The sequence below is a fragment of the Stegostoma tigrinum genome, chromosome 29 (genome assembly GCF_030684315.1).
Source record: "Stegostoma tigrinum isolate sSteTig4 chromosome 29, sSteTig4.hap1, whole genome shotgun sequence".
Lineage (NCBI taxonomy): Eukaryota > Metazoa > Chordata > Chondrichthyes > Orectolobiformes > Stegostomatidae > Stegostoma > Stegostoma tigrinum.
The window spans coordinates 2,424,278-2,452,277 of record NC_081382.1 but is presented as its reverse complement, the minus strand read 5'-3'; the positions used below and the strand labels follow the sequence as shown (position 1 = coordinate 2,452,277).

Below are 28,000 nucleotides of genomic sequence, written 5' to 3'. Positions count from 1 at the left end.
CCCTGACGTTGCGCCTGCGCAGTGAGGAGGCGGCGGTGCTGGAGTACGAGCGGTGCCGTTGTTAGGGAGCTGCCGCTGCTTGTGGCTCTGTTGTGGGACGATGCTGAGGAGTAGGGCCCGGGGCCTGGCCCTGAATCTGTCCCGGGGCCTGCACGGACTGTCAGGCCGCGGCGGGAGGCTCAGCCCGGGCTTGCGGCTGGCATCAGGTTCGGTGCGGACTGCAGCCACGGTCTCAGCCGGTAAGTGATCCCGGGCCCTGAGCTGGGGCGGCGGTAGGACTGAGGGCCGCTCTCACCGGGTTTGTACTTTTTTAGGTCTCGGGGAGGGAGTGAGTCCAGAGGCAGGCGCCCGGGAGCAGGAGGCCGTCCACAGCCGCCGATATCAAAGCCACATCCCCAGCAGCCGGCTCCAGAAACTGCTGCTGGCCTCAGGATCCGCTCTCATGGCCTTGTACAACCCGTACCGGCACGGTAAGATCCCACCGACAGCAACACACTCATATCCTGGACCTTATCCGTCACCCTGGGGAGGGTCAAGGTCACCCTGGATCAACTGAGCGGGATCAGAGTTGTCCTAGATTCACTAGGAAGGGTCAGGGGCACATTGAGGAGGTTCAGTGTCACACTGGAGCCACTGGGGATGATCAGAATCAAACTGGATTCACTGCACTGTCAGCCTGTGTTTTTGTATTCAAGCCCCGGAGTTAATCCTAGCTGAAAGGACTGCTGTCTTGTAGTTTAATTGTGTAGCATTTATGACGTGAAGCCAGTTTGTGATTTGATTTGATTTGATTTATTGTCATGTGTACCTTAGTACAGTCAAAAGCTATGTTTACAAGCAGTACAGGTAGATCATAGTAAGCAAGGATGTGCAGATCATAAGAGTGAAAAAAAAATTGGACAGAGGCATACAGGCACAGGGTGAGTGCTAGGCAACATCAACCTTAACAAGATAAACATTATGTGAAGTTGGAGAGGTCCGCTCACCAGTCTTAATAACATCTGGGAAGAAGCTGTTCTTGAATCTGCTGGTGTGTGTTCAAGCTTCTGCATCTTCTGCCTGATGGAAGAGGTTAGAGAGCACTGATGGGGTGGGATCGGTCTTTGATGTTGGCTGCGTTTCTGCGGCAACGAGTTGTGTAGATGGAGTCCATGGATGGAAGGTTGGCTTCAGTCATGGTCGGGGCTGTGCACACCACCTTCTGTAGTTTCTTACAGTTCTGGGCGAAGCAGTTGCCGTAGCAGGCCGTTATACACGGGACAGTAAGCTTTCAATGGGGCATCTCTGGAAGTTGGTGAGGGACCTTATGGACGTGCCAACTTTCCTGAGCCACATGAGGAAGAAAAGACATTGTTGTGCCTTCTTGACTGTTGCATCTACATAGGAAGTCCAGGACAGATTGTCGGTTATCATCACTCCTAGGAACTTGACACTCCCAACCCTGTCAATCCCAGTTCCGTTGATGTAGATGCAGAGGGGTGTCCTTTTTTTCTGAAGTCAATGATCAGTTCTTTGGTTTTGCCAACAGTGAGAGAGAGATTGTTCTCATTGCACCACGTAACAAAGCCCTCCGTCTCTTTTCTGTATTCTGCCTCGTCATTGTTTGATATCCATCCTGCCATGGTCTGGGCCTTTTTACTCAAATTTGCTCTCTTTTCTTCTTGTTGCAGATATGGTGGCTGTACTGGGAGAAACAACAGGGCTACTGGCAATCCAAAAGCTGCGAGACAGGATGCAAAACCATCCTGAGGGATTCCAGATTCTGCAGTAAGTGCAGCTGCAGTATTCATGCTGGAGTAGAGGCAGTGATAACTGGTAAAAGGAGCCGGTTGCTTGAATTTGATCTTGATAAAGTAAAAAGGAGGATAGCTGAAATAAAGGCAGAAGATGCTGTGAATACAGGGGCAGAGGGCGTGACACTGTGGGCAGAGATAAAGGGGTTAGAGGGTGGGTCACTGGAGGTGGCAGTGGTGTGGGGTAATGTCACCAAGCCAGTAATTCAGAGCTCCAGTCTCATGCTCTTAGAATATGGGTTCAAATCTCTACCGTGGCAAATGTTGAAATCTGAATTTATTACAGTCTTGAATTGAGTGACAGTCTAATGGTGACGATATAGTTGCTGGGCTGAAAAATCTGTCTGGCTCTTTAATGTCCTTTAGGGAAGGAAATCTATCATACTTATCTGATCTGGCCCACGTGACTCCAGACTCTCAGCAATATTACCATCTAGCCAAGAAGCAAACCTAGTTCAGTGGAGAGTGCACAAAGCCTGGACCAGCACCAGGCATACCTAAAAGAGAGTTGTCGGCCTGGTGAAACTATCAAACAGGACTGCATGCATGCCAAACAGCAGTGATAGACAAAGCTTAGCGATTCCACAACTGATGGATTAGATCTAAGCTCTGCAGTCCTGCCACATTCAGTCGGGAATGGTGGTGGACAATTTAACAACTCACTGGAGGAGAAGTCTTCACAAATTTTCCAAACTTCAACGTGGAAGGGCCCAGCACATCAGAGCAAAAGATAAGACTGAAGTGTTTGCAACAATCGTCAGCCAGAAGTGCTGAGTGGATGATCCATCTCTGCCTTCTCGGTAGTCCCTAGCTACCAGTCCACAGCCAATTCGATTCACTCCATGTGATATCAAGAAATGGTTAGAAACACAGGATGCTGCAAAAGGCTACAGGCCCTAACAACATTCTGACAATAGTACTGACTGCTTGTGCTTCAGAACTTGCTGTGCCCTGAGCCAAGCCATTGTAGTACAGACATAATGCTGGTATTTACGTGACAATGTAGAAAATTGCTCTGATGTGTTCAGTACACAAACAGTAGGATAAGTTAAACTTAGTCAATAACCACTCCATCAGTCTACTCTGGATTATCATCAAACTAACAATAGGCTATTGCTAATGCTACCAAGTGGCACTTATAAAGGAACAGCCTGCTCACTGTCTAGCTTGGATTCTGCCAGGGCCACTCAGTTCCTGACCCCATTATAGCTTTGTAATTCAGCTAGTTTGTCCATGTTTGAATCAGAGGTAAGGTGAGATCGACAGCCCTTGTCATCAAGACTGCATTTGACAGAATGTGGCATCAAGGAACCCTAGCAAAACTGGAGCCAGTAGGATTAAGGGAGGAAATTTGTGCCATACCTGGCACACAGGCACAAATGGTTGTTAGAGGTCAGTCATCTTGTCTGGAGCAGTGGCAGTGCAGTAAGGTCCTGTTGATTAAGAAGTGATCAAGGGGAGAGAATGCAGGGTTCATTTTCATCATTCACTGCAGCTCACTCCATTCCTAAGGTCAGGAGTTCACTGTGATCCTTGGGTCCTTGTTTCTAGGGAGAGGCCTCGGATCAGCACAACCACCTTGGATCTGGTCAGCCTGAGAGAGTTACCAGAAGGCACATTTGGCAGAGAGTACGTCCGCTTTCTTGATGTGAATGTGAGTGGTACTTTGCTAACCTGGCCTGATTGTAACTGGGCAAAATGCGAGAGAGCTGTGGTATCCTATATCAGTCAGTCAGCCGCTTGTGCACAATAACTGTCTTTACACTCACACATAGGCCACTTGGCCCCTCCAGCCTGCTCTGCCATTTAATGAAATCATGACTAATCCAATTACTCCACATCTGTGCCCACCCGTTCACCCAGTCGTTTATCAAGAATCCATCCACTTCATCCATAAAAGATCTGTCACTCTCTAAGTCAGTTCCATAGGCTCGAGATTCCCTGTGAGAAAAATATTTTCTTCATCTCTCTCTGTCTCAAGTTTGAAACAGCTTAGTTCTTAACGGTGATTCCAGTTCTAGATTCTCCCACAAGAGAAGTTTCTCTCCACGTCCACCCTGTGAAGACCACTCAGGATCTTGTGTGTTTTAACTAGTTGCCTCTTCTAAAATATAGCAGGTGCAAACCTAGCCTGTCAATGTTTCTTCATAAAAATGACAGCTCAGTCCAGTTATTGGTCTTGTAATTCTCTGAATTTCTTCCAACTCATTCTTCCTTAAAGCGAGGAGACCAATACTCCAGTTTTGGCCTCGTCAGTGCCTTGTATAATAAAGCCCCTAACCTCCTGACTTTTACATTTAATTCCTCTCATTCTAGTATCTTTCCTGATTACTTGCTGTACCTGCATACGACCCCTTATGATTCATGTGCTAGGGCACTGAGATCTCTCTGCATCTCAGAGCTTTGCAGTCTCACAATTTAGATAATATGCTTCTTTATTCTTTCTGCCAAAATGAACAGCTTCATCTTTTCCCACATATACCCTTTCTGTCAAGCCTCTCGCCTTCTTGTAACCAATCCACCCCTAAGCCGCCTCCTGTCTTTTCACAACTAGTTTTGTGTCATTAGCAAATTTCATTCATGTACTATGGGTCTTTAAATCATTTATATAAATGGTGAGAATTTGAGGTCCTTGCATTGATCCTTGTGGTACACTACTCATTTATTACATCTTGCCCAAAAGAAAATGGTCCATTTATACCAATCTATGTTGTCCTGTGTACAATGAGCTTTCATTATGGCATATGAACGTGGTTGGTAAATGTGATGTGGTGCAGGCTCAAGTTATATATTGGGACAAGATATAATGGCAATGACAGAGAGCTGGCACCAAGTAAAGAAAAGAAGAAAGGAAGGACCAATGGGAGCACTGAAATGCAAATACTGGAAAGAAATGGTATTGTCAAGGGGCCAGTCGCAATGTCTCGTTTAGTTCAGGGTAAGGGCAGAGTTGGAGCCATTAACCTCCTGTGTGTATACCGTGGTCGGAGGAGCCACAGGTTTTCAGGTATTTTGTAGAGAACTGGAAGTAGTACAGAGTAGTGATAATGGAGGACAGTATTTACTGTAACATAAACTGGGATAATAACAAGATCACGTGCAAAGGAGGGATGGAATTCTTAAAACATGTATGAGGAAGCTTTCTTAATCAATGTCTGGTCCAGCAAGAAAGCTGATGCATTCTGGGAATGAGGTGGGACATTGGAGCATATTGCCATGGGAGACGGTTTGGAGGATAGAGATCATCGTATCATCAGGGTTTAGAATAATTATGGAAAATTCTAGGAAATCAGGGAACGTCTAACTTCACTGAAGCAAAAAGGAATTTGGACCAGGAGAATTGGAATCAAAGATTGGCAGGAGATTAGTTAGTGAACAATGATCTGAGAGCCCAAATTGAAGTAAATAAGTATAATCTGGTGGCCGTAAGACATAGCTGCAGGATGACATGGATTGGGCTCTGAATCTTGAAGGTAGAAATGGCAGGAAAGCTGGTAAAGGTAGAGAGGTGGCTCTGACAGTTTACTATCGTATTAGCACAGTAGAAAGGGATGACCTAATTTCAGAAAACCAGGGTATGGAAACGCTTAGGGTAGAGATGAGAAATGATAAATGGAAAAAGTCACTTACAGGAGTTACCAACAGTAACTAGATAGTAGCATAGAGTAGCAAGGAAGAAATAAGGAGAATTTTTCAGTAAAACACTACAGTGATCATGGGAGATTATAATCTTTATATTAACTGGAAAAGTCTGGTGGGCAAAGGTAATCCTAGGCAAGGAGATAAGTGTTTTTAGGATTGTTTCTCAGACAGCAATTTCTGGGCCTGATCCACCGGTGTACCGCAAGGGTCGGTGTTGGGTCCACTGCTGATGGTCATTTTTATAAAAGACCTGGATGAGGGCGTAGAAGGATGGGTTAGTAAATTTGCAGACGACACTAAGGTCGGTGGAGTTGTGGATAGTGACGAAGGATGCTGTAGGTTGCAGAGACACATAGATAAGCTGCAGAGCTGGGCTGAGAGGTGGCAAATGGAGTTTCATGCAGACAAGTGTGAGGTGATGCACTTTGGTAGGAGTAACCAGAAGGCAAAGTACATGGCTAATGGTATGATTCTTAGTAGTGTAGATGAGCAGAGAGATCTCAGTGTCCATGTACACAGATCCTTGAAAGTTGCCACCCAGGTTGACAGGGCTGTTAAGAAGGCATACAGTGTTTTAGCTTTTATTGATAGAGGGATCGAGTTCCGGAACCAAGAGGTTATGGTGAAGCTGTACAAAACTCTGGTGCGGCTGCACTTGGAGTATTGTGTACAGTTCTGGTCACCGCATTATAAGAAGGATGTGGAAGCTTTGGAAAGGGTGCAGAGGAGATTTACTAGGATGTTGCCTGGTATGGAGGGAAGGTCTTACGAGGAAAGGCTGAGGGACTTGAGGCTGTTTTCATTAGAGAGAAGAAGGTTGAGGGGTGACTTAATTGAAACATATAAAATAATCAGAGGGTTAGAGAGGGTGGATAGGGAGAACCTTTTTCCTAGGATGGTGATGGCGAGCACGAGGGGGCATAGCTTTAAATTGAGGGGTGAAAGATATAGGACAGATGTCAGAGGTAGTTTCTTTACTCAGAGTAGTAAGGGAATAGAATGCTTTGTCTGCAACGGTAGTAGATTTTCCAACTTTAGGTACATTTAAGTCGTCATTGGACAAGCATATGGACGTACATGGAATAGTGTAGGTTAGATGGGCTTGAGATCGGTATGACAGGTCGGCACAACATCGAGGGCCGAAGGGCCTGTACTGTGCTGTTATGTTCTATGAGGAGAGAGAATGGTTATTTGGTGAGATATCAGGGCTCAGGCTCCTTGACAATTCCCCAGAGGAACCATTCCTACTAAAACAAGAGACAAATTACTGAGAGGAAAGAAAGTCTCATGTTTTGATTGCACCTTCAATGTTGTAAGCATCCACCAGCCAGTGAAATGTATTTTGAAGTATAGTCACGCGGCAAGCTCCCACAAGCAGCAGTTTGATAATGAGCAGTGTGTCTGTTTTAGTGATATTAGTTCAGCATCAGAAAATGAGCAGGAATGTCCCATACATCTTTCTGAAATGATTCAGTGGATCATTGACACTCACCCAAGAGACAAGGCACCCCTCAGCACTGACCACCCACCCCCGACAGCGCAGTGCTCCCTCAGCACTGACCACACCCCCCCCCCCCGCCACATTCAGACCCTGGAGAGGGAGGAGGCAGTGTTGATCAGGATGATTGAGGTCCTCTGACACCAATGGTACAGGTGTTTGGCTGCAGTACTTCCACCCACCCTGATATTTTAACCTAACTTCTGAAATTTCAACATTTGACTTCTTTTATCCCTTTACATGTTACCTTTTAATTTGGGTTTATTAGTCACTCAAAATAGTATAAAATGCCAATTGCCCTTTAAGGGGCTATTGCTAGTTAATTTGCTTTATTGAAAATAGGGACAGCAGTAGGCCATTTGGCTCTTTAAGCCTACTCTGCCATTCCCTGTGATCATGACTGATTGTCCAACCTCTACCCCATTCCCAGTTTTTCTTGATTCTCTTTGATCCCTTTAACTCTAAGATGTATATCTAATTCATCTTGAAATTATTCAATGTTTCGGCCTCAACCACTTCCTGTGGCAGATTTCCGTATGCTCATCGCTCTCTGGGTGAAGACATTTCTCCTCATCTCAGTCCTGAATGGTTTATCCCGTATCTTAGTCTGTGACCCCCAGTTGTGGGCTCACCAGTCACCAGGAACATCCACTCTGCATTTACTCTGTCTAGTCCTGTTAAGAGTTTTATTGGTTTCTATGAGATCCGCCCTTCATTCTTCTCAACCCCGGCGAATATAGTCTTAATCAATTCAGTCTCTCTTTGTATGTCAGTCCTACTATCCCAGGAATGAGTCTGTTGCATTCCCTCTATAGCAAGAATATCCTTTCTCATTTAAGACTCAAAACTGAAGACAGTACCTCAGGTGCGGTCTCACCAAGGCCCCTGTATAATTGCAGCAGGACATTCCCGCTCCTGACTCGAATACTCTGGCTATGAAGGCGAACACAACCATTTGTTTTCTTCATCACCTGCTGAACCTGCATGCTTACTGTCTGCTTCGTGTACAATGGCACCCTCAGTACACCTGCCCCCTTTCCCAGTCGCTGATCAGTCAATAATCTGTCGCCTTGTTTTTGCTACCTCACGTTTATCCACATTATATTTCATCTGCCATGCACTTGCCCCTCACTCAGCTTATCCAAATCACACTTGAAGCATCTGTGGATCCTCCTCACCGTTCACCCTCCCACCCAGCTTTGTGTTTGTTTGCAAATTTTAGTTCCCTCATCTAAATCATTAACACAGATTGTCAATAGCTGTGGTCCAAACATTGATCCTGTGGTACCCTACAGTCACTGGCTGCCACTCAGAGATAGACCCGTTTATTCATACTCATTGTTTCCTGTCTGCTAACCAGTTCTGTGTCCATGTCAGTACACTACCCCCTTCCCAACCACTATAATATTCATGCTAATTTGTTACATGAGTCCTTACTGAAAGCCATTTGAAAGTTTAAATAAACCACAAGCCATTGGATTCCCCTCAGCAGCTCCACTCGTTACATCGTTGTAAAATTCCAGTCAATTCTTGAAGCAGATTTCCCTTTCATAAATCCATGCTGACTTTGTCTGATCCTGTTTTCCCCAACTGCTCTACTAAATCTTTTATAATTAACTTTAGTTTAAGAGCATAAACACGCAAGATAGTTCTGCAGTTAGCTAGTTAATGAGTTCATTTAATTTACTCAGGTATTAAAGTCAGTTTGGTGCAGGTGGTGGAGTAAAATCATACAGTCCAGTGATGTTAAGTCCAGAACTCGGGCTGATGTTCTGGGGACATGGGTTCAAATCCCAATGTAAATGTGGGGCTATGCTGGTAGTATCCCTACCTCTGAGCCAAGAGGCCCAGCTTCAAGTACCACCTGCTCCAGAGGTCTGTAGTGACAACCCTGAACAGGATGATCTAGAAATAAGTATAGATAAGGTTTATTTTCTCTAAGGTACAACAGTAGGGGCATATTTTTAAGATGAGAGGAAAAAGAGTTTAAAAAAAAAGACATGAGGCAACCTTTTTACACAGTGGTTTGTGTGTGGAATGAACTTCCAGAGGAAGTTGTGGATGTAGGTACAGTTACAATGTTTAAAAAACATTTGGATGAGTACATGAATAAGAAATATTTAGAAGGATACAGGCCAACTGCAGGCAGGTGAGACTAATTGAGAATGGCATTATTGTCTGCATGACTGGTTGGACCAAAGAGTCTGTTTCTGTGCTCTGTGACTGTATAAAAGCCAGTGCCACCTGCTTTGGGTGACTCTCTAGTTGGGAATAATGCCCTGCACTGACAGTGAACTGTGTATTGTGAATTCATAGTGGGCTGAAGGGCCTGTACTGTGCTGTACTGTTCTAATAAAACTGTATGGAAGACACACCAGCTTCTGTGCCTTCCTCCACCAAATGTTTTCCAGATTAACAGCTCAGGCCTGCTTCCTCCTCAATAGAGTGCCAACACACATCAGTTCCCTTTGCTTTACAGAGGGTCACTCCTGACAGTCGGATGCCTGTGAAGTTTGTTGACGATGAGGAACTTGCCTATGTGATTCAGCGTTACCGTGAAGTACATGACTTCATGCACACACTGTTAGGCATGCCCACAAACATACTCGGTAAGTCACATCACTCCCAACCAATTTGCCTGTTGCTGCCAGGATTTTTCTTCAGGTTAATTCCCTGTATGCATCTGCAAGGATAGTTAACAGCAATAGACCCTCCTAGCCTCAGATCTTCATGCTCTTGCATTGTTAGTAATTATAAATATGTGATCATAAAATTGTGCAAGTTGTCTCTGTCTGGGTTGAAACGGCAATTCAAACTGATGGATTCTCTGCTGATTACAAGGCAGCCCTGTGAACAACCAAAGTCAACCAACGGAAGAAAGTAATTCAGTGAGGTGTGAATAAAGGACTAATGAAATGCCACAGAAGGTATAATTTTAATTTCAAGTTTGCAGGACAATACAGACTGAGAATTATGCTTGTTCTAAATAAACGAGGTGCAGAGAGAGGTAATAACAAGCTCCCATCTTGCAGATACAAAGGGAAGGTTGACCGACAGCAATACAAGAGAAATGCCTACAATAACCGTAAATGTAGCATTCTTTGTGATTTCAACAGGAAGTTAGAAGCAGGATCAAAACTCAAGACAAGGATAGTGCATATTCTACATGGCCATTTAGTGCAGGGGAGATGATTGACATCATTTTCAGCTATAAAAATAGTAAAATCAATCTTTGTATCACTGTGATTGATGTCTTAAACAAGCTTCTTGACAACCAATTAATGAGTCCCCAGAAAGAGATGGGATTGATGCTGCTGAAGACTAGGGGGATTTTTAAGGCATTGACACTGGGCAAATTAGTAGACACTGAGGCGGCAACTACAAATTGGAAACAGGATAATGCGCTCCTTGAGAAGGAAACTAAGCAGACAGAGGTAACCACAAATCTGTGAGGAACAGATGAAATAAAACCAGGCAGCAGCAAAGTTCATTCCACAAGACCATTAAGGAGGAAGTAAGGGAAAAGAAAATAGGTATAGAAGAAAAAGGATAGCTTCAAGTGATTTATGCAAAACTGGGGGCAGCTAATTGAAAAGCAGGAGAGAGAAACTGGAGAATTAGGGCAGGCCACTGTGACCAGTGCTGTACATAATTTAGATCAGGAGCTGGACACAAACACAGTGTCAAGTGGCCTTTTGTCTTTGCAGAAGATATCAAACTGGGATATCAGAATTAAAGAATAAATTGAATAAAATGAGGGGCAGAGTGGTTGTAATTAACTTAAACCTGTTGCTTTAAAGGAGCAATGTATACAACATGTACTCTTTCAAAGGCCATGGAATAACTTGAACAAGGAAGTGACCATGAAATCTTTGGTTAATCAACATTCAACAAGTTCAAGCAATGTCAAACTTGGGGTGGAATTGGACTAAAATGAAGCAATGAGAATCATGATCAAACTACATGGAACTCCAGTTTGTACTGCCCCCCTAGGAAACCGTGGCCAGTTCTGGTCTAAGGTGCCATTAAGATATAGCTATGTCACTGGAGACAGAGAAAATTGTGAATGTGGGAGAAGAATGGAATGCCAGGGATGGAGGGATAAAGTACAGAGTTAGGAAGATGATGGGTTGAGAGATGAAGACTGATGCTAGATCCTCTGGGCTGGGAGCAGAGACTGGGATACTTCAGTTGCAGCCTCAGAAAAATGGAAGGTTGCTGAATTTATTAAGGTTACTGATCAGACTGAGAGGGGCAGTGTTAGGAAACAAGGAAAAGCTAGAAAAACTACTATTTATTTTGGAAAGGATTAGGTCTTGGAGATATCTTACAGATGAGTTACAAAGTAATGAAGAGAATTGGATGATATACTACTTTAGCAAGAACAGGACAGGTTCAGACTAGTAACAGCTGAGCCTAGGACTAACATTGACAATTGTTTTTCCTCTCTGAGCAATTGACACTCAATGTCTGAATGTGATGCAACCAAGAGCCCTGAAGTTATTTGAAGAATCAGTTGAACTAGGACAGGAGGGGATGGGTGTGTCTCTCGCTCAATAAATAAGTTAGGACATGTTGTTTAGCCTTCTGTCATCAATTATCACTACATACACTTTAGGGCAGCACTGATCCATTTCACAGTACACACACGAGTGCAGGCAGAAGATGTCCAAGTTCTGAGGAAGGGTCACTGAAATCAAAACACTACCTCTGATTACTGTCCACAAATGCTGCCAGACCCGCCGAGCTTTTGCAGCAATTTCCGTTCTTATTTCTGATTTCCATTATCTTTTGGTTTTTATTTAGATGATGACCAAGGTTCAGCCTGTACATTGCAATCACAATGACTATCACACTGTATCAGCAGGGATATCGCCCTGAAGATCAGCTTCAGAACCATTTCGTCTTCTCTACCTGTTCAGGAAGAATATGAAATGGAAAAGATTTAATTTATTCTGATTTACCATCAAGCGTGAGAGTGTAAAGTTGACACCCCAAGTGTCTTTGGATGAGGTTGTGGGCTACACACAGACCGTATGGTCAGTTGTTATTATTTCCTGGACTGATCCTGTGTTTCACCGTATTTACCAGGTGAGGTTGCAGTCAAGTGGTTTGAGGCAGTGCAGACTGGTCTACCTATGTGTATTTTGGGAGCTGTATTTGGTCCTCTCCACCTATCTGCCAGGTGAGTATTGTTACTTTGTGAGAAACAGTTTTGAGTTCAGACTGAGTTTGAGCTATCCTGTTTATAGGCAAGGGGAGACCTGGGCATTTTGGAGATTTCATCCTGCTGAGGCATCACACTGTTTTATCTTAAAAAGCCTTTACACCTTTGGCTCTGTAGCTATACAGAGTTCAGTTCCTAACATTGAACTCTGTAGAGAACTTGGAGAGTTCATGCTATACAGAGTTCAGTTCCTAACATTGAACTCTGTAGAGAACTTGGAGAGTTCATGCTGGTGGTGATGTTGAGTTCCTTTACATTGAATGACCTGCTCAGTCTCTTCATTGGCTGTTTGAGTAAAATACATTGACATGTAACTGGAGTACATTCAGGACAGACTGGGGAATGTTCCTTAAATGGATGCTATTACACTATTAGTGTTTCATTTCTGGATTTAAATTCTGCAAAGTTACTACCCCAGCTAAAATCAGAGAGGGGTCACGACCTGAGGGCTGTGGAAGTCCAAACCAGAGTTTGTTTGTTGTAACAACATGAAACATCTTCAGACAAACATCTGCTTTAAACAGTGTGAAGCTTCAGTCCCCCGAACAGGACTGGGATAAGTGAGCAAACACTCATTCACCTGCTGCGAACTTACATATCCTTGTCTCCCTTACAGGAATATCCAGGTTTTAGTAACAGACTTAATCCCGTGGGCTGTACGGTGCGGCAGGACAGCTCAGTGTATGATGAACTTCTACTATGAGAATCGATTGGAACAGAGTCTTGAATCACTCAGAGAAGAGATTGGAATATTACCCCCTCCCACAATTCAATCATAACATAGACATATGGAGAACACGGAGTGAACTTAATTGTATAGAAACAGCCTTATGATACCCAAAACTTTTATATATGTCAGTAAAGGAGGTCTAGAGCAGAAATGTTGGACTATAAAAGGTAGACTGACACTTCCAGCCCCAGCTCTCTTGTTCAGGCATAACATCTTCCAGAAACAGTGTAGCCTGATGACTGTGAGGTGACCTAGTCCCATCCTCTGGTTTGTCTTGTGAATACTTAACTATTATCTTTTTCAAATTATTATATATTAGATGTGTATATATAAAAAGGTAAGCCTCTGAGCCTACTCTGCCATTTCAATAGTGTGACTGATCTACATGTTCCTAATTCAACTTTCCCATCGATCCACTTGAGCTAAAAGTAGTCAGAAATCATACATCATGAGGTTACAGTCCAACAGCTTTTGGAGCCTCACTCCTCCTCCCGGTGTTAGTGAGAGAGGCGGTATCAGACACAGAATTTATAAGTAAAAGATCACAGGCTCTCACAGATAATTTAAACAAACCTAAGATGCTGTTCAATCTTCAATTAAAACCTCCTCACTGATTAATGATTATGTATATGTTAATCCCCAAATTCCTTTCAAATCACTATCCTGAGGGGACAAAAGGTTTTATCAGTGTGAAGAAGTGATAGTTAGTTCAGACAATGCATGTTAGGTGTGAGGACTTGTTTGGAATCTGTTTGCATTTTGGTTTGCAGTCAGACTGGTTTTATTTCTAAAGTAGGAATTTATAAAATGGTGTGTGTGTGTGTGTGTGTGTGAGAGAGAGCGCGAATGAAAATACAGTGTGGTGGGGTCACCCGTTGTGCAACATGAACCCAAGATCCTGATTGAGGCCGTCCTCATCGGTAACAAACTTGGTTATAAGCCTTCCCCTCCCCCCCACATGTGCATCTATGGGGTGAATTTGTATTTGCAGATTCTGTTTTGTTGAAAAAGCAGAGTATGTATTTATATACAGTCAGTGACATTTTATAAATTCCCACTTCAGAAATAAAACCAGTCTGACTCCAAACCGAAACACAAACAGATTCCAAAGAGGGCCACACATCTAACATGCATTGTCAGACCTAAAACGTCACCCCTTCTTTACACGGATAAAACCTTCAGTTCTCTCAGGGCAGTGACTCGAAAGAAATTTGGGTGTTTACATATGAATCAATTAAAACTTTTTAAACTGATTAAAGATTTAACAGCATCTTAGGTTTGTTTAATATATCCTCATCAGTGGCGTCACCTTTCAGTCTTTTACTGAAAAATTCTGTGTCTGATACTACCTCTCTGACTAATACCTGAAGGAGGAGTGAAGCTCCAAAAAGCTTGAGTTTTCAAATAAACCTGTTGGACTACAACCTGGTATTGTGTGATTTCTGATCTTATCCACCCCAGACCAACACCGGCACCTCCATACCTCATAAGGAAGACACTCTACCATCTAAAAGCAAAATATCCCCATTTCTATAAAGATGACTGACATTGTCACCTTCTGCTTAGATTCTGCTGTAAGCCCAGTCACCTGTGTGTAGCTCAGTGCTGGTTCCCATACAATAAAATACTTACTGATTTTTCTGCTGCTTCCCAGTGTTGGCTCCTGACTGCCACCTGCAGTGTTTCCTGGTTTACTGCATGTTGTCAGGGCCTAATGCCTCAGGGCCTTATTCTTTCAACAGTGTTCACAGATTTACATTAAAGAAAAAAAAAGTGTTTTGCGACATTGTCCTGGAATATGGTTCCTCCTTGTACACAAATCCTGCAGTTCCCCTTTAACATCAGCCTGACTGATGTCTGCTTCAAAACAAACACTGAGCATGCTGCAGTCCCAGATCAGTCCCCCAGTTGTGTGGATCCTGGACAGTGATTTCCCTTCTCCAGGACCCTGGCTTTGACCACTGTGTACATGTCTTCCTCAGAGGACTCCAGGAGTCTCCAGCTTTGTTCGTGCAGCTTGGCTTCTACTTTCAGCCGGCTGGCCTGGACTGCAGCCAGTATACTCGGCAGATCCCACTGTGTCCTGATCAATGCATTGGCCACTGTGAAAATCGCATCACGTGTACGGCGGACATGAGTGCACACTGCTGATGACTTTAGCTCCAAACCTATCTCGTGGACAACCTTCCGCAGGTACTGCTGGGTCTCATGCAGACACTGGATCTCTAGGAAGGAAGGATAAAGTTTATCAACGAGTTGGATGTTGTCAGTGTACCTGTGCAAACTGTCATGATTTTTGATAATGTCACTACGGGGCAGTAGTGTGTCGATGAGAATTAGTGAGAGACTGGGGATCAGTCCCCAAGGACCACAGTGCTTGGTGCAAGAAGAGCGGCCATTGCAAGTGGGGAAGATTTACCTTTCTATAATTAAACAATGTTGTGAACCTGAAACAAAACAAATTTACTGGTGAAACTCAGCAGACCTGGGAACATCTGTGGGAAGAAAGCAGAGTTAACATTTCAAGACCAGTAACTCTTCATCTCACTTTTCAGTTACACAGGATGTCGTGGAGGTGGTTGATGACGGCTGTTTCTTTCCCTTAAATCCTGTTTGGAGAGGTTCCAACATGCAATTCTGACAAAAACACACAAAACCTTAGATGGCAACAACAGATTCACGGGCTTGGGAGAGGAAAGGGATGTTCCAAATGGGATGGTAGATTGCAGAGATAGTGAGGTTGGAGTTTTTTCCTCAGGAGAGAGAAGATAGTGACAGATTACAATAGAGGCAGGGACATCATCTAAGAGACTAGTAACACTATTGGTTAATATGGGGTATAGGAGGGGAAGCTGGTTGGTCAGTTTCATGGGAATTGGATGAAAGGAACAAAACATTGTTACAAGATTGTGTTAAACCTTCTCCTCGTGTTCGGCAATTTCCATGCTGACCATCCCTCTCCTCACCTGTGCCATTGCTCCCATTCTTAACCATTCCTTCATTCGCTGCCACATCCTCCCTTCCCCCCGTCATTACTTGACCTCTCCTCATCCCCCGTATAATGAGTTGTTGACTTCACACTGACTATCTGGAACTGTTTCACTATGCAGAAGCTCTTAGACCCTGCAGCCTAGACTCTGGTCGGGTGGGGATTTGAGAAGACCAGTTATCAAATGAAGATTATAAAAGTAGCCAACGATGAAGGCAAGGGTCAATGGAAGATAACGGTGGGCCTGGGAATTGCAGCAGCAGCCACTATATGTATACAGACGGACATATGCCTGGCTACAATTATAACAGTAAACAAGAAATAACCCAGAGACAACAGGAGAGGGTCCAGACATGTTGCAATGAAGTAATCTTGCTGTTTACATAGTGAAAGCAGCAATGTCAGTGTCAGCGCATTCAACACAGACAGATTGTCAGACAGTCAGGGTGGAGATCACACACTGCCCTCTCACTCTGAGAGGGAGGGGTAGGGCTGGTTTATACTGGGTAACCAGACACCTTGAGAGGACAATGTCTTTTCCCACTTTGGGGACAAGGTGTGGAGTGGGATGACAGATCAGGTTGCCAGCAGGGGGTGCAGACCAGTTTGTGCAGTGTTGGTGAATGGGCTGTGAAAATCTCGAGATTAATCTTGTGTTGACACCTCAACTTGTGAAGAATGGACTGGACCCATAATCGAGGAGCAGCTTCTCAGCTTCAAACGTCATGCAAAATAACTGAGGAGTACAGGGGATATCAGGAAGCCCCTCACTTTAATGGTCTGTTTCAAAAAAGGTACTGACATACCCAGTGTGAAGCTCGGAGGGGAGAAGTGTACACATCGAATAGCGGTAATGATCGGAGGGGATTTATTCACAGGCCGTAACAAACCCCGGGATGCAAGTTCATAGGCCTCTTGACTTTTCAAATCAACATCTGAATATCTGCAACAAAGAACAGTGTTACTGAGATTACAGAGAATTGTTCATCCAATCAGCTCATTATACTTCCACACTGGCACCCATGTGCTCTACCAGCCTCACCAGGTACCAACCTCTTACACTGGCATACCCTACCAACCTCAGCAGCATCAACACCCAACACAATGTGCTGACTCCCATGCTAACAATGAGGATCTATCTACACAACCAAAGACTGCAGTGATTCAAAAGGCAGCTCACCAGTACTTTCTCCAGGGTCAATTAGGGACAGGCAGCAACACAAAATATCACACTGCTGACACCAACACTGCTGTCCATTACCACCATTGAGTGGTTGAGGTATTTCAACAAAACCAACTGACCCTACACAGTCTCATCTCTACCTGCCAGTATAGTGGACATTAACAAAAAAACTGTCAGGAAGAGCATGACCCACAGCTTTCCATCATGTGCTGTATCAGCTGGAAACAGCCAGGGTATGGTGAGCGAGTGATACAGCTAGTATCAGAGCCCCAGATATCTTGGGGTGGGTGGGCAGGGGAGAGATACAAGTGAGTGGAATAGTCCTGACAAAGAACCTATCAACAAAGGCCCTATTCCAGCCCCAAGTTCACAGAGAACATGAGCAGAGCTCAGGGAAATGGGGAGAGGCAGAGATGGGTGTCCTTCCACCAAAGGGGATTTAATAATAGTGTTCTCATCTCTGAATGACAGAAGGCTTTGATCAAGTAAATCAGCAGAAAGTGATTCCACTCACACAGAGCAGTCACCATGGAAATTAGGCTGAAGGTAATTGGCAAAACCTCCCAAGGGGAAGTGACAATCCTTTGATGCAGTTGAGCTACAGGAACACATTCAATAAGAATCTTCAAAAGGGAACTGGACAAAGAACTGAAAAGGAGGAATCTGTCAAACTGTAAGGAGCGAGCAGGGGAAGCAGACTAACAGTCACACTTTCATTGAGCTAGCACCAACCCAACGGGCCAAATAAGCCATTCTGTTTCAATGATGCTTGTTTTGATGCTAATTTCCATTGCTCTAGTTAGTTGGTTTCTCTTCACTGTGGCAGGATAGACGATCACTTGGGCTTCTTGATAAAAGCTCAGTGAGGGGGTGACCACACACACGCTTCCTTACTTACTGCACCCCCGGCTCTCATACGTACATTAGCAGTGCTCGCTGGTGGCTGCCCTGGATCACGGCAATGATACGCTCCAGCCTGTCCCGTGTGATGTGATCTGCAACACAACATCATCCACTCTCAATCAGACAAAAGCAGTGGCTCCAACAGGGAACAACAAAAGCAGCATACACCATCCCAAGGGCACTCCAGTGCCAAGAACCCTCTCTCCTGAGGAATAGCCGTCACAGTCAGGGTGCCAGAAGGAGCCTGCCAGGTGATTGTATTGGCTGAGCCAGAAGCAGGATGGCTGCTGCTTCTCTAGGATTGAGGAGGAGTTCCAGTGTCCACCATGTGCCTGTGACAGGCCGCAGTGGAAGTACAGGCAGTGAGCTCAGGTGATAGCAGTCCCATCATTTGTGCAGGTTCACTTCGCTGGCGGTTGTTTCCCAACCAACATGAAACAGATGTGCCAACAAAAGCCAGAGTGTCTCAGATCGGATGCAGCTTCCCAAATCAAATTGTTCAAAATTCAGAACAGAGGCACACCCACAAAACATTTCCAAAATGAGATGGGAAGTCAAAATGAACTTCAGGGACGGGGGCATCAAGATAGAGGCTGACCATTATAAACAGGACAACAGGCAGAATTCTGAAGAGGAAGAAGATCAAGGGATAAGGCAGGGTCAGACATGGGATTAAGTTGTAAACAGATTATTGGGTTGACCTGTTTTTTGAAGTCCATCACGAATGGGGTGGGGGGGCGGTGTGGAGGAGGTGGTTCCAGATAGTGACCCCCAGCATTTAGGCATCTCCTGACTGCTTCTAAACCGATAGTTGATTCAGAAAATCCAGGCCTTCAGGCCCACAGATTCTCTGCCCTGCGTTGACACAGATCTCCAGTTCTTACCATAAGTTGTTCTCTCGATCACTCTGCCTGTGTTTGAGAAGTCCTCAGTCGCTGTCCCAAAGCTACCTTTTACAATGTATTCCTGAGAAATCAAAAAACAGTCTGATAACAGGTGTCACTGTGCAATCGGCTCAGACTCCAAATTGGGGCTCATTTAGCACCAAGTAAATTACAAACACACAAAATTATAAAAGGGAAGCCAAAATATTAGATCACAGGTACAGCAAATAATCACAAAGGCATATGGTGCAAGGGAAATTGAATATAAAAGAAGGGAAATCTTCCGGGATTGAACAGGGATTGGTGAGACCTGACTTGGAGTACAGGGTAGAGTTCTGTCTCTTAACATAAGGAGGGATAAACCTGTAGTGAATGTTGTAACAAGATTGTCTTGGCTGATTCCTGATATGTAGGGGTTGCCTTAGAAGGAAAGGGAGAGCAGGTTGGATCATTCTCATTAGCATTTAGAATACGGGGAGGGGATTCTGAGGGGAACAAGGGAGCCATTTCCACCTGGGCTGGGGAGTCTAGAACATGGGGTAGTCTCAGCAAACAGGGTCGATCATTTCAGACTGAAAGGAGGTGAAATTACTTCACTCAGAGTGGCAAATCTTTTGAGTTCTTTCCTCAAAGGGTTATGAATGCTCGCCCTCGTCAATTCTCTCTTGATACCTTTTCAAAAACCTCAAGCAAGCTAGTTAAATACAGTTGTGCTGTGCTGACTCCTATCAATGAACCTGCATACGCCCTTGTGTTTATTAATTTTACTCTGAAATGTAGTTCCACAGTCCTTCCCATCACAGTGGTTAAATTACGGTTGCATATAGCTGTTGAGTTTATCTTCACTCCTGATTTTGAACAATGGTGAAAGATTTTTAATTCTTCAGTCCTCTGGTGTCAGTCACAGCCGTGGAAGTTTAAAGCACTGTGGCTGGTGCCTTGCAATTTCTACCTTCCCTTGCCTTCTTTCGTATATGCATCACGTGCTCCTGGTGCTTTACCAACTTCAAGGATACACGAATACAAGGATACACTGGCAGACCCAATACCCCCTCATCAACTTTCAACTGCTCTAATGTCTGACTGACCTACATCTTTCACCTTGATACTCGCTCATTTCACACCTCAGCCCTGCCTACATGCACCGTTATTGCTCCCTAATTAGGGTGGCACGGCGGCTCAGCGGTTAGCACGCTGCCTCACAGCACCAGGGACCCGGGTTCGATTCCACCCTTGGGCGACTGCGTGGAATTTGCAAATTCTCCCCGTGTCTGCATGGGTTTCCTCCCACAGTCCAAGGATGTTTAGGTTAGGTGGATTGGCCATGCTAAATTGCCCGTAGTGTTCAGGATGTGTAGCTTAGGTGGGTTATAGGGGGATGGGTCTGGGTGGGACGCTCTGAGGGTCGGTGTGGACTTGTTGGATCAAAGGGCCTGTTTCTGCACTGCAGAGATTCTATGGTCTATGATGTAATTGGCCATGCTCCTCCTCCTATGACCAATTTACTTCTATACACCTACAGAAGGCTACTTTTAAATTAGCTGCCAGGCTCTTCACATTCTTTGTTCTACTTTCCCTCTCATACATCTGTATTTAGTTTAGTCCTCTTATTTTCTTCACTTGGCACCTGTCACAAGTACAGGTTACCTGCCCCATCTCTGAACAGCCAGACAACTCTGGGTTTAAGGTTTTTGCAAAGCTCCCAGAACCCGAGTAGTATTACCTTGGTCAGGTGACAGTGGTAGAGCCTGTTTAGCTGCTTGTTTCCATTTCCAACACCCAGCACTGTCAAGAAAAAACAGCAGTTTGTTAGTGATTTGCCTGAAGCTACAAAGCTGCTCCATTCTGGAAGCTGCATTGTTACAACCATTTCACTGGGTGCTGTGTTTGGGGCAGAAGCTCACAATTACAACCAGGCTGCTCAGGGGTGATGTCAATTTGATAACCTTTGAAACAAAACAGATTGAGAAACGAAATTCAGTGTCACAACACACTTACCCAGCACACCAGAGGATTGCAAATCCAGGCGGTGACCAGCCCCCACCTTCACACCAACAAACTTTGGACCTGTAACTGGAATAAAACAAGAGAGAGTTAGTAAAAGCCAGCATTAAATACTGCAACACTGCCAACTCCAGCACTCTAATTGTATGGGCAAAGAAACCACCTGCTGATTGCCACGTACCGGTGAATCAGTGCTCCCCCACAGTGAACAATACTTGGAGGAAACACAGATTGGAAATGGAGCAGAACGTACTCTGCACGGGGAATTTCAATGCCCACCACCAAGTGTGGCTCGGCAGCAGCACTACTGATCGAGCTTGTCAAGTCCTAAAGAACAGGGCTGGACCTGCAGCAGGCGGTGACGGAACCAACGAGAGAAAAACATACTTGACCTCATCCTTACCAATCTGCCAGCTGCAGATGCACCTGTCCATGACAGTGTTGGTAAGAAAGACCACCACACAGTTCTTGTGGAAACCAAGTCCAACCTTCACAGTGGGAGTAAGCTCCATCATGTTGTACGGCACTAATCATTGTGCTAAATGGGAGAGAATTCGCACAGACCTAGCAATGCAAGACTGGGCATCCATGGGGCACTGACAGCTATCAACAGCAGAACTGTACTCCACCACAACCTGTAACCTCATGACCTGGCATATCCCCCACTCAACCATTACCATCAGATGAGGGAATTAACCCTGGTTCAATGGAGAGTGCAGGAGGGCACGTCAGGATCAGCTCCAGGCATACCTGAAAATGAGAGGTGTGTGTGGTTTGTGGCAGTGGGGAGAATCAGAATGAAGTTGTTGGAGAGCTAGGGGAGCAGAAGGGGAAGGCGGATCCCTGAGGACTGGCTACGTTGCCAGAAAATCTGAGTTTAACTTCACAGGGAAGCACTTGGGTGAGTATTTTGCTCATTTATCTTTCAAAACTTGATTTTATTTGCATCACATCTCACCAAAACAATGCATTGAAAATTAAGCCCTGCCACTCTCAGAGTCATTACAAAAGTTAGATTTTTTTTTGTAAGTATGACATTCTCCCAAACATTCACACCACCATCCTCCAAGCTTCCCCGTCTCCTGGGAACCAATAACATAGCTGTTGGCAGGCAGATAGGCTTGGTCTGGAGACTACGGGCCAGTTATCAATCAGCTACTTAAAAACCAAAAGAACTGTGGATGCTGTAAATCAGGAACAAAAACAATGTTGCTGGAAAAGCTCAGCCGGTCTGGCAGCATCTGTGAAGAAGAAAACAGCTAACATTTTGGGTCCAGTTCTGGGGGAGGGTTACCGGACCTGCAACTTTAACCGTTTTCTTCTTCACAGATGCTGCCAGACCGGCTGAGCTTTTCCAGCAACTTGATCAAAAACAATCAGCTACTTCTTGTCATTCAAAACTCCATTCATACTCTCTCTCTGGGCTCCAGCACATCTGCAATTTAAGCTGTACCCACTGTTTGAACAGCAGCTGTGTAAACAGCACTAACAATGAATGTCAGGTTACTCGCTTTCTTTAAAGAACATAGAACATAGAACATAGAACATAGAACAGTACAGCACAGAACAGGCCCTTCAGCCCACAATGTTGTGCCGACCATTGATCCTCATGGATGCACCCTCAAATTTCTGTGACCATATGCATGTCCAGCAGTCTCTTAAATGACCCCAATGACCTTGCTTCCACAACTGCTGCTGGCAACGCATTCCATGCTCTCACAACTCTCTGCGTAAAGAACCTGCCTCTGACATCCCCTCTATACTTTCCACCAACCAGCTTAAAACTATGACCCCTCGTGCTAGCCATTTCTGCCCTGGGAAATAGTCTCTGGCTATCGACTCTATCTATGCCTCTCATTATCTTGTATACCTCAATTAGGTCCCCTCTCCTCCTCCTTTTCTCCAATGAAAAGAGACCGAGCTCAGTCAACCTCTCTTCATAAGATAAGCCCTCCAGTCCAGGCAGCATCCTGGTAAACCTCCTCTGAACCCTCTCCAAAGCATCCACATCTTTCCTATAATAGGGCGCCCAGAACTGGACGCAGTATTCCAAGTGCGGTCTAACCAAAGTTTTATAGAGCTGCAACAAGATCTCACGACTCTTAAACTCAATCCCCCTGTTAATGAAAGCCAAAACACCATATGCTTTCTTAACAACCCTGTCCACTTGGGTGGCCATTTTAAGGGATCTATGTATCTGCACACCAAGATCCCTCTGTTCCTCCACGCTGCCAAGAATCCTATCCTTAATCCTGTACTCAGTTTTCAAATTCGACCTTCCAAAATGCATCACCTCGCATTTATCCAGGTTGAACTCCATCTGCCACCTCTCAGCCCATCTCTGCATCCTGTCAATGTCCCGCTGCAGCCTACAACAGCCCTCTACACTGTCAACGACACCTCCGACCTTTGTGTCGTCTGCAAACTTGCTGACCCATCCTTCAATTCCCTCGTCCAAGTCATTAATAAAAATTACAAACAGTAGAGGCCCAAGGACAGAGCCCTGTGGAACCCCACTCACCACTGACTTCCAGGCAGAATATTTTCCTTCTACTACCACTCGCTGTCTTCTGTTGGCCAGCCAATTCTGTATCCAAGCAGCTAAGTTCCCCTGTATCCCATTCCTCCTGACCTTCTGAATGAGCCTTCCATGGGGAACCTTATCAAATGCCTTACTGAAGTCCATATACACCACATCCACAGCTTGACCCTCATCAACCTTACTAGTCACATCCTCAAAAAACTCGATAAGGTTTGTAAGGCATGACCTACCCCTCACAAAGCCGTGTTGACTGTATTTGATCAAGCCATGCTCTTCCAGATGGTCATAAATCTTATCCCTCAGAATCCTTTCTAACACCTTGCAGACGACAGACGTGAGACTTACCGGTCTATAATTGCCGGGGATTTCCCTATTTCCTTTCTTGAAGAGAGGAATTACATTTGCCTCTCTCCAGTCCTCAGGTACGACTCCAGTGGAGAGCGAGGATGCAAAGATCTTCGCAAGTGGCGAAGCAATTGCATTTCTCGCTTCCCAAAGCAGCCGAGGACAAATCTGATCCGGGCCTGGCGACTTGTCAATCTTAATGTTTGACAAAATTTTCAGCACATCAGCTTCCTCTATCTCTATCCATTCCAGCATGCACACCTGCTCTTCAAAGGTTTCATTCACTACACAGGTCGTTTCTTTCGTAAAGACAGAAGCAAAAAACTCATTTAGGGCTTCCCCTACCTCCTCAGGCTCCACACACAAGTTCCCTATGCTATCCCTGATCGGCCCTACTCTTTCCTTGACCATTCTCTTATTCCTCACGTAAGTGTAAAATGCCTTTGTGTTTTCCCGGATTCCTTCTGCCAAGCCTTTCTCGTGCCCCCTCCTGGCTCTCCTCAGACCATTTTTGAGCTCCTTCCTTGCCTGCATGTAATCCTCTCTAGCTGAACTTGACCCTAGCTTCCTCCACCTTATGTAAGCTACCTTCTTCCTTTTCACTAGAAGCTCCACCGCTCTCGTCATCCAAGGTTCCTTTATCTTACCCCGTCTTGCCTGTCTCAGAGGGACATATTTACTCATCACTCCCAACAACTGTTCCTTAAACCATCTCCACATGTCTATAGTTCCCTTACCATGGAACAACTGCTCCCAGTCCATGCTTCCTAACTCGTGTCTAATCGCATCATAGTTTCCTCTTCCCCAATTAAATATCCTCCCATTCTGCCTAATCCTCTCCTTCTCCATAGCTATGTAGAATGAGAGAGTGTTATGGTCACTATCACCAAAATGCTCTCCCACCACAAGATCTGATACCTGCCCCGGCTCGTTTCCGAGCACCAAGTCTAGAATGGCCTCTCCCCTCGTCGGCCTGTCAACGTACTGCGTTAGGAAACCCTCCTGAACACACCTTACAAAAACAGCTCCATTCAAATCTTCTGCTCGAAGGAGGTTCCAATCAATATTAGGAAAGTTAAAGTCACCCATTACAACAACCCTACTGCGTCCACACTTTTCCAAAATCTGTCGACCTATGCTTTCTACAATCTCCCTGCTGCTATTGGGGGGCCTGTAGTAAACCCCTAACGAGGTGACTACTCCCTTGCTGTTCCTAATTTCCACCCATACTGACTCAGTAGGCAGATCTTCCTCGACAATGGAAGCTTCTGTAGCTGTGATACCCTCTCTGATTAGTAGTGCTACACCCCCTCCTCTTTTTCCCCCCTCCCTATTCTTTTTAAATGTTCTAAACCCTGGAATATCCAGCAACCATTCCAGCCCATGAGAAACCCATGTCTCTGTTATGGCCACAACATCATAGCACCAGGTACTGATCCATGCTCTAAGTTCATCACTTTTATTCCTGATACTCCTTGCATTAAAGCAAACACACTTTAACCGATCCCTTGGTTCCTTCCCAGGAAAATCCTTCCCACTAGCTGGTCTACCTCTTGCTACTGCCTCACCTGCATCAACGCTCACCTCTGGTATACAGCTCAGGTTCCCACCCCCCCTGCCATACTAGTTTAAACCCTCTCGAACTACTCGAGCAAACCTTCCACCCAGGACATTGGTCCCCTTCCAGTTCAGATGCAACCCGTCCTTCTTGTACAGGTCCCACCTTCCCCAGAAGGCATCCCAATTATCAACATATCTGAAACCCTCCCTCCTACACCAGCTGCGTAGCCACGTGTTCACCTGCGCCCGCTCCCTGTTCCTCACCTCGCTATCTCGTGGCACCGGTAGTAAACCAGAGAACACTACTCTGTTCGTCCTGCTCTGCAGCTTCCATCCTAACTCCCTGAAATCACTTTTTATATCCTCAAACCTATTTCTGGCTATATCATTTGTGCCAATATGTAACACGATTTCTGGCTGTTCGCCCTCCCCTTTTAGAACTTTATACACCCGATCGGAGACGTCCCGGACCCTGGCACCAGGGAGGCAACATACCTTCCGGGAATCCCGATCTTGCCCACAAAATCTCCTGTCGATTCCCCTAACTATCGAGTCCCCTACCACGAGTACTTTTCTATTCTGCCCCCTTCCCTTCTTTGCCACAGTGTCAGGCTCAGTGCCAGAGAACTGACTACTATGGCTTTCCTCTGGTAGGTCAACCCCCCCAGCAGTATCCAAAACGGTATACTTATTGCTGAGGGGAATGCCCACAGGGGATCTCTGCACTGTCTGTCTGTCCCCTTTCCTCCCCCTAACTGTAACCCATCTATCCTCGTCCTGAGAAAATCGCAGCAATCCTTCAATTTCTTTTCCTCCGAGACTGTGCTTTTTCCCCTTTCAGTTCACAATCAAAAATTCAGAAAGGTATCAGGTTTTGTCAAGTATGAGTGGCAATTCTCTCAATTAGTAAGGCTTAGTTCAGTTTATTATTAGTCACAAAGTATTTTCAGCTATGGCAAGCTTTATTAAGGTTGACTCATATTAACAGGTTATCATCATACAGTGGCTCAGTGGTTGCCATTGCTGCTTCACAACAGCAGGGACTCAGGTGCGATTCCCACCTCGGGAAACCGTCTGTTTGCACATTCTCCCCGTATCTGCGTGGGTTCCCTTCGGATGTTCCGGTTTCCTCCTACAGTCCAAAGACGTGCAGCGTAGGTGGATTGGCCATGCTAAATTGCCCGTAGTGTGCAGGGGTGTGTAGATTAGGTCGGTTACAGGGGGATGGGTCTGGGTGGGACTTGTTGGGCCAAAGGGCCTTTTTCAACAATGTGGGGATTTTATGAATTATTCTATGATCTATTAATGAATAAAAGGAATGACTGGGCTGCTCCAAGCTGAGTTATAATCCTGGAATTCCCTCCCTAAAAGCGTTGTGTTCCCCAATAGCACATGGACTACAGCAGTTCAAGGAGGCCACCCAACACCACCTTCACTTGGGCAATCAGGTATGGGAAATAAATGCTGGCCAGTGATGCTCACATTCCTGACAGAAGTTTTTAAAATTACGTACAGCAATATTGTAATTTCTGCAATTATAAGGATATACTCTAGCCCAGAATTAAGAACTGCATTATTGCACCCCCACAGTTTTAATGACTGCATGAATGCAGAATGCACTCAATCCCCTTCCCATTGATTCTATTGTCTAGGGTTCACAGCACAATCCACTGCAATCTGTATTCAGTGCTCCTACCTCGTGGGTGATCAGCCAGCACTGGGACCTGGGTTACAGTCAGATGGGTTTCATTTCCGTTCTCACCCTTGATCACACTTGGCACAAATCGGATTTGCTGCTGAACAACCGGTTGCTCCAAGCTATTGAGTTCTGTTCCAGGATGATAAGATGCAAGATTAAAGAGATCATTATCACTGTTCCAAGCAAATATGACAACAGCTCACAACACAGAAAACCACAGGATTGGCAGGGGTTAGGGGTCACCAGCTGGGCTAAGGGTCTATTTTAGGGGTGACAGGGTCACGATTCGGTGGAGGGAGGGTCCACTGACCGCAAGTAAGGATCATCAGAGAATCCAAAACTGTGGAAGCAGGCCATTTAGCCCATCAAGTCCACACTGCCCCTCCAAAGAGCATTCCATCAAGGCACCGCACCCAATCCTATAATCCTGCATTTGCCATGGTTAATGCACCTAGCCTGCACATCCCTGGACACTATCAGAAATTTAGCATGGCCAATCCACCCCAACCCACACCGTGGGAGGAAACCCACAGACAGTCGCCTGAAGCTGGAATGGAACCCGGGTCCCTGGCACTGTGAGGCAGCAGTGCAAACCACTGAAACATTATTATACCCTCATGGCTGGGGTTATGGCTTATGGGCTGGGGTGTCAGCGTGGGGGGCGGCAGGTCAGCGTCAGGGGTCACAGGCCCAGGTCAGGGTCGAGGGTCAGTGTTAGGGCCGAGTGTCAGCGTCAGGGGTCACAGGGTACAGGTTAAAGGTGAACTCGGCCCCCTCAGTGCCCTGAAGCCTCACCATTCAAGAGTTTGGTCTCCACGGTGTCTCGGAGCTGTTTCCAGTGAACTCCGGGCGGTTTGTAAACAGCGAACATGCCGTGCAGCCTCTGTAAAGCGGAGCGTAACGATACGGCCATCCCGGCTCCTGTAAACTCCGACCAGGCCAAGCACAGCCTGCAACACCCAGTGGTCCCGGCTAAAGGCCCCAAGCCCTGACCCCACCAC

At 45.4% G+C, this 28,000-nt stretch overlaps 2 protein-coding genes across 3 annotated transcripts; one reads left to right on the top strand and one right to left on the bottom strand.

Annotated features, from left to right (window-relative positions):
• The first annotated feature begins 3 nt into the window (after positions 1-3).
• Positions 4-14,531, top strand: coq4 (coenzyme Q4 homolog (S. cerevisiae)). The gene is made up of 7 exons (XM_048558810.2): positions 4-239; positions 315-470; positions 1,671-1,767; positions 3,345-3,447; positions 9,413-9,542; positions 12,025-12,118; positions 12,777-14,531. Exons 1-7 carry the CDS (start codon positions 101-103, stop codon positions 12,937-12,939), a joined length of 882 nt encoding a protein of 293 aa, XP_048414767.1. The 5' UTR covers positions 4-100; the 3' UTR covers positions 12,940-14,531.
• Positions 9,850-28,000, bottom strand: trub2 (TruB pseudouridine (psi) synthase family member 2). 2 transcript variants are annotated; one of them, XR_007250229.2, is made up of 9 exons: positions 27,795-28,000; positions 26,997-27,128; positions 20,848-20,922; positions 20,573-20,634; positions 18,850-18,931; positions 17,985-18,057; positions 16,686-16,822; positions 14,523-15,115; positions 9,850-11,847 (listed from the first exon to the last, which is right to left on the bottom strand). XR_007250229.2 is itself a non-coding variant. In XM_048558809.2 (8 exons), exons 1-8 carry the CDS (start codon positions 27,910-27,912, stop codon positions 14,787-14,789), a joined length of 1,008 nt encoding a protein of 335 aa, XP_048414766.1. In that variant the 5' UTR covers positions 27,913-28,000; the 3' UTR covers positions 9,850-14,786. The 2 variants fall into 2 exon arrangements, 1 of the variants encoding a protein (XP_048414766.1); XM_048558809.2 differs by having other exon boundaries at positions 9,850-15,115.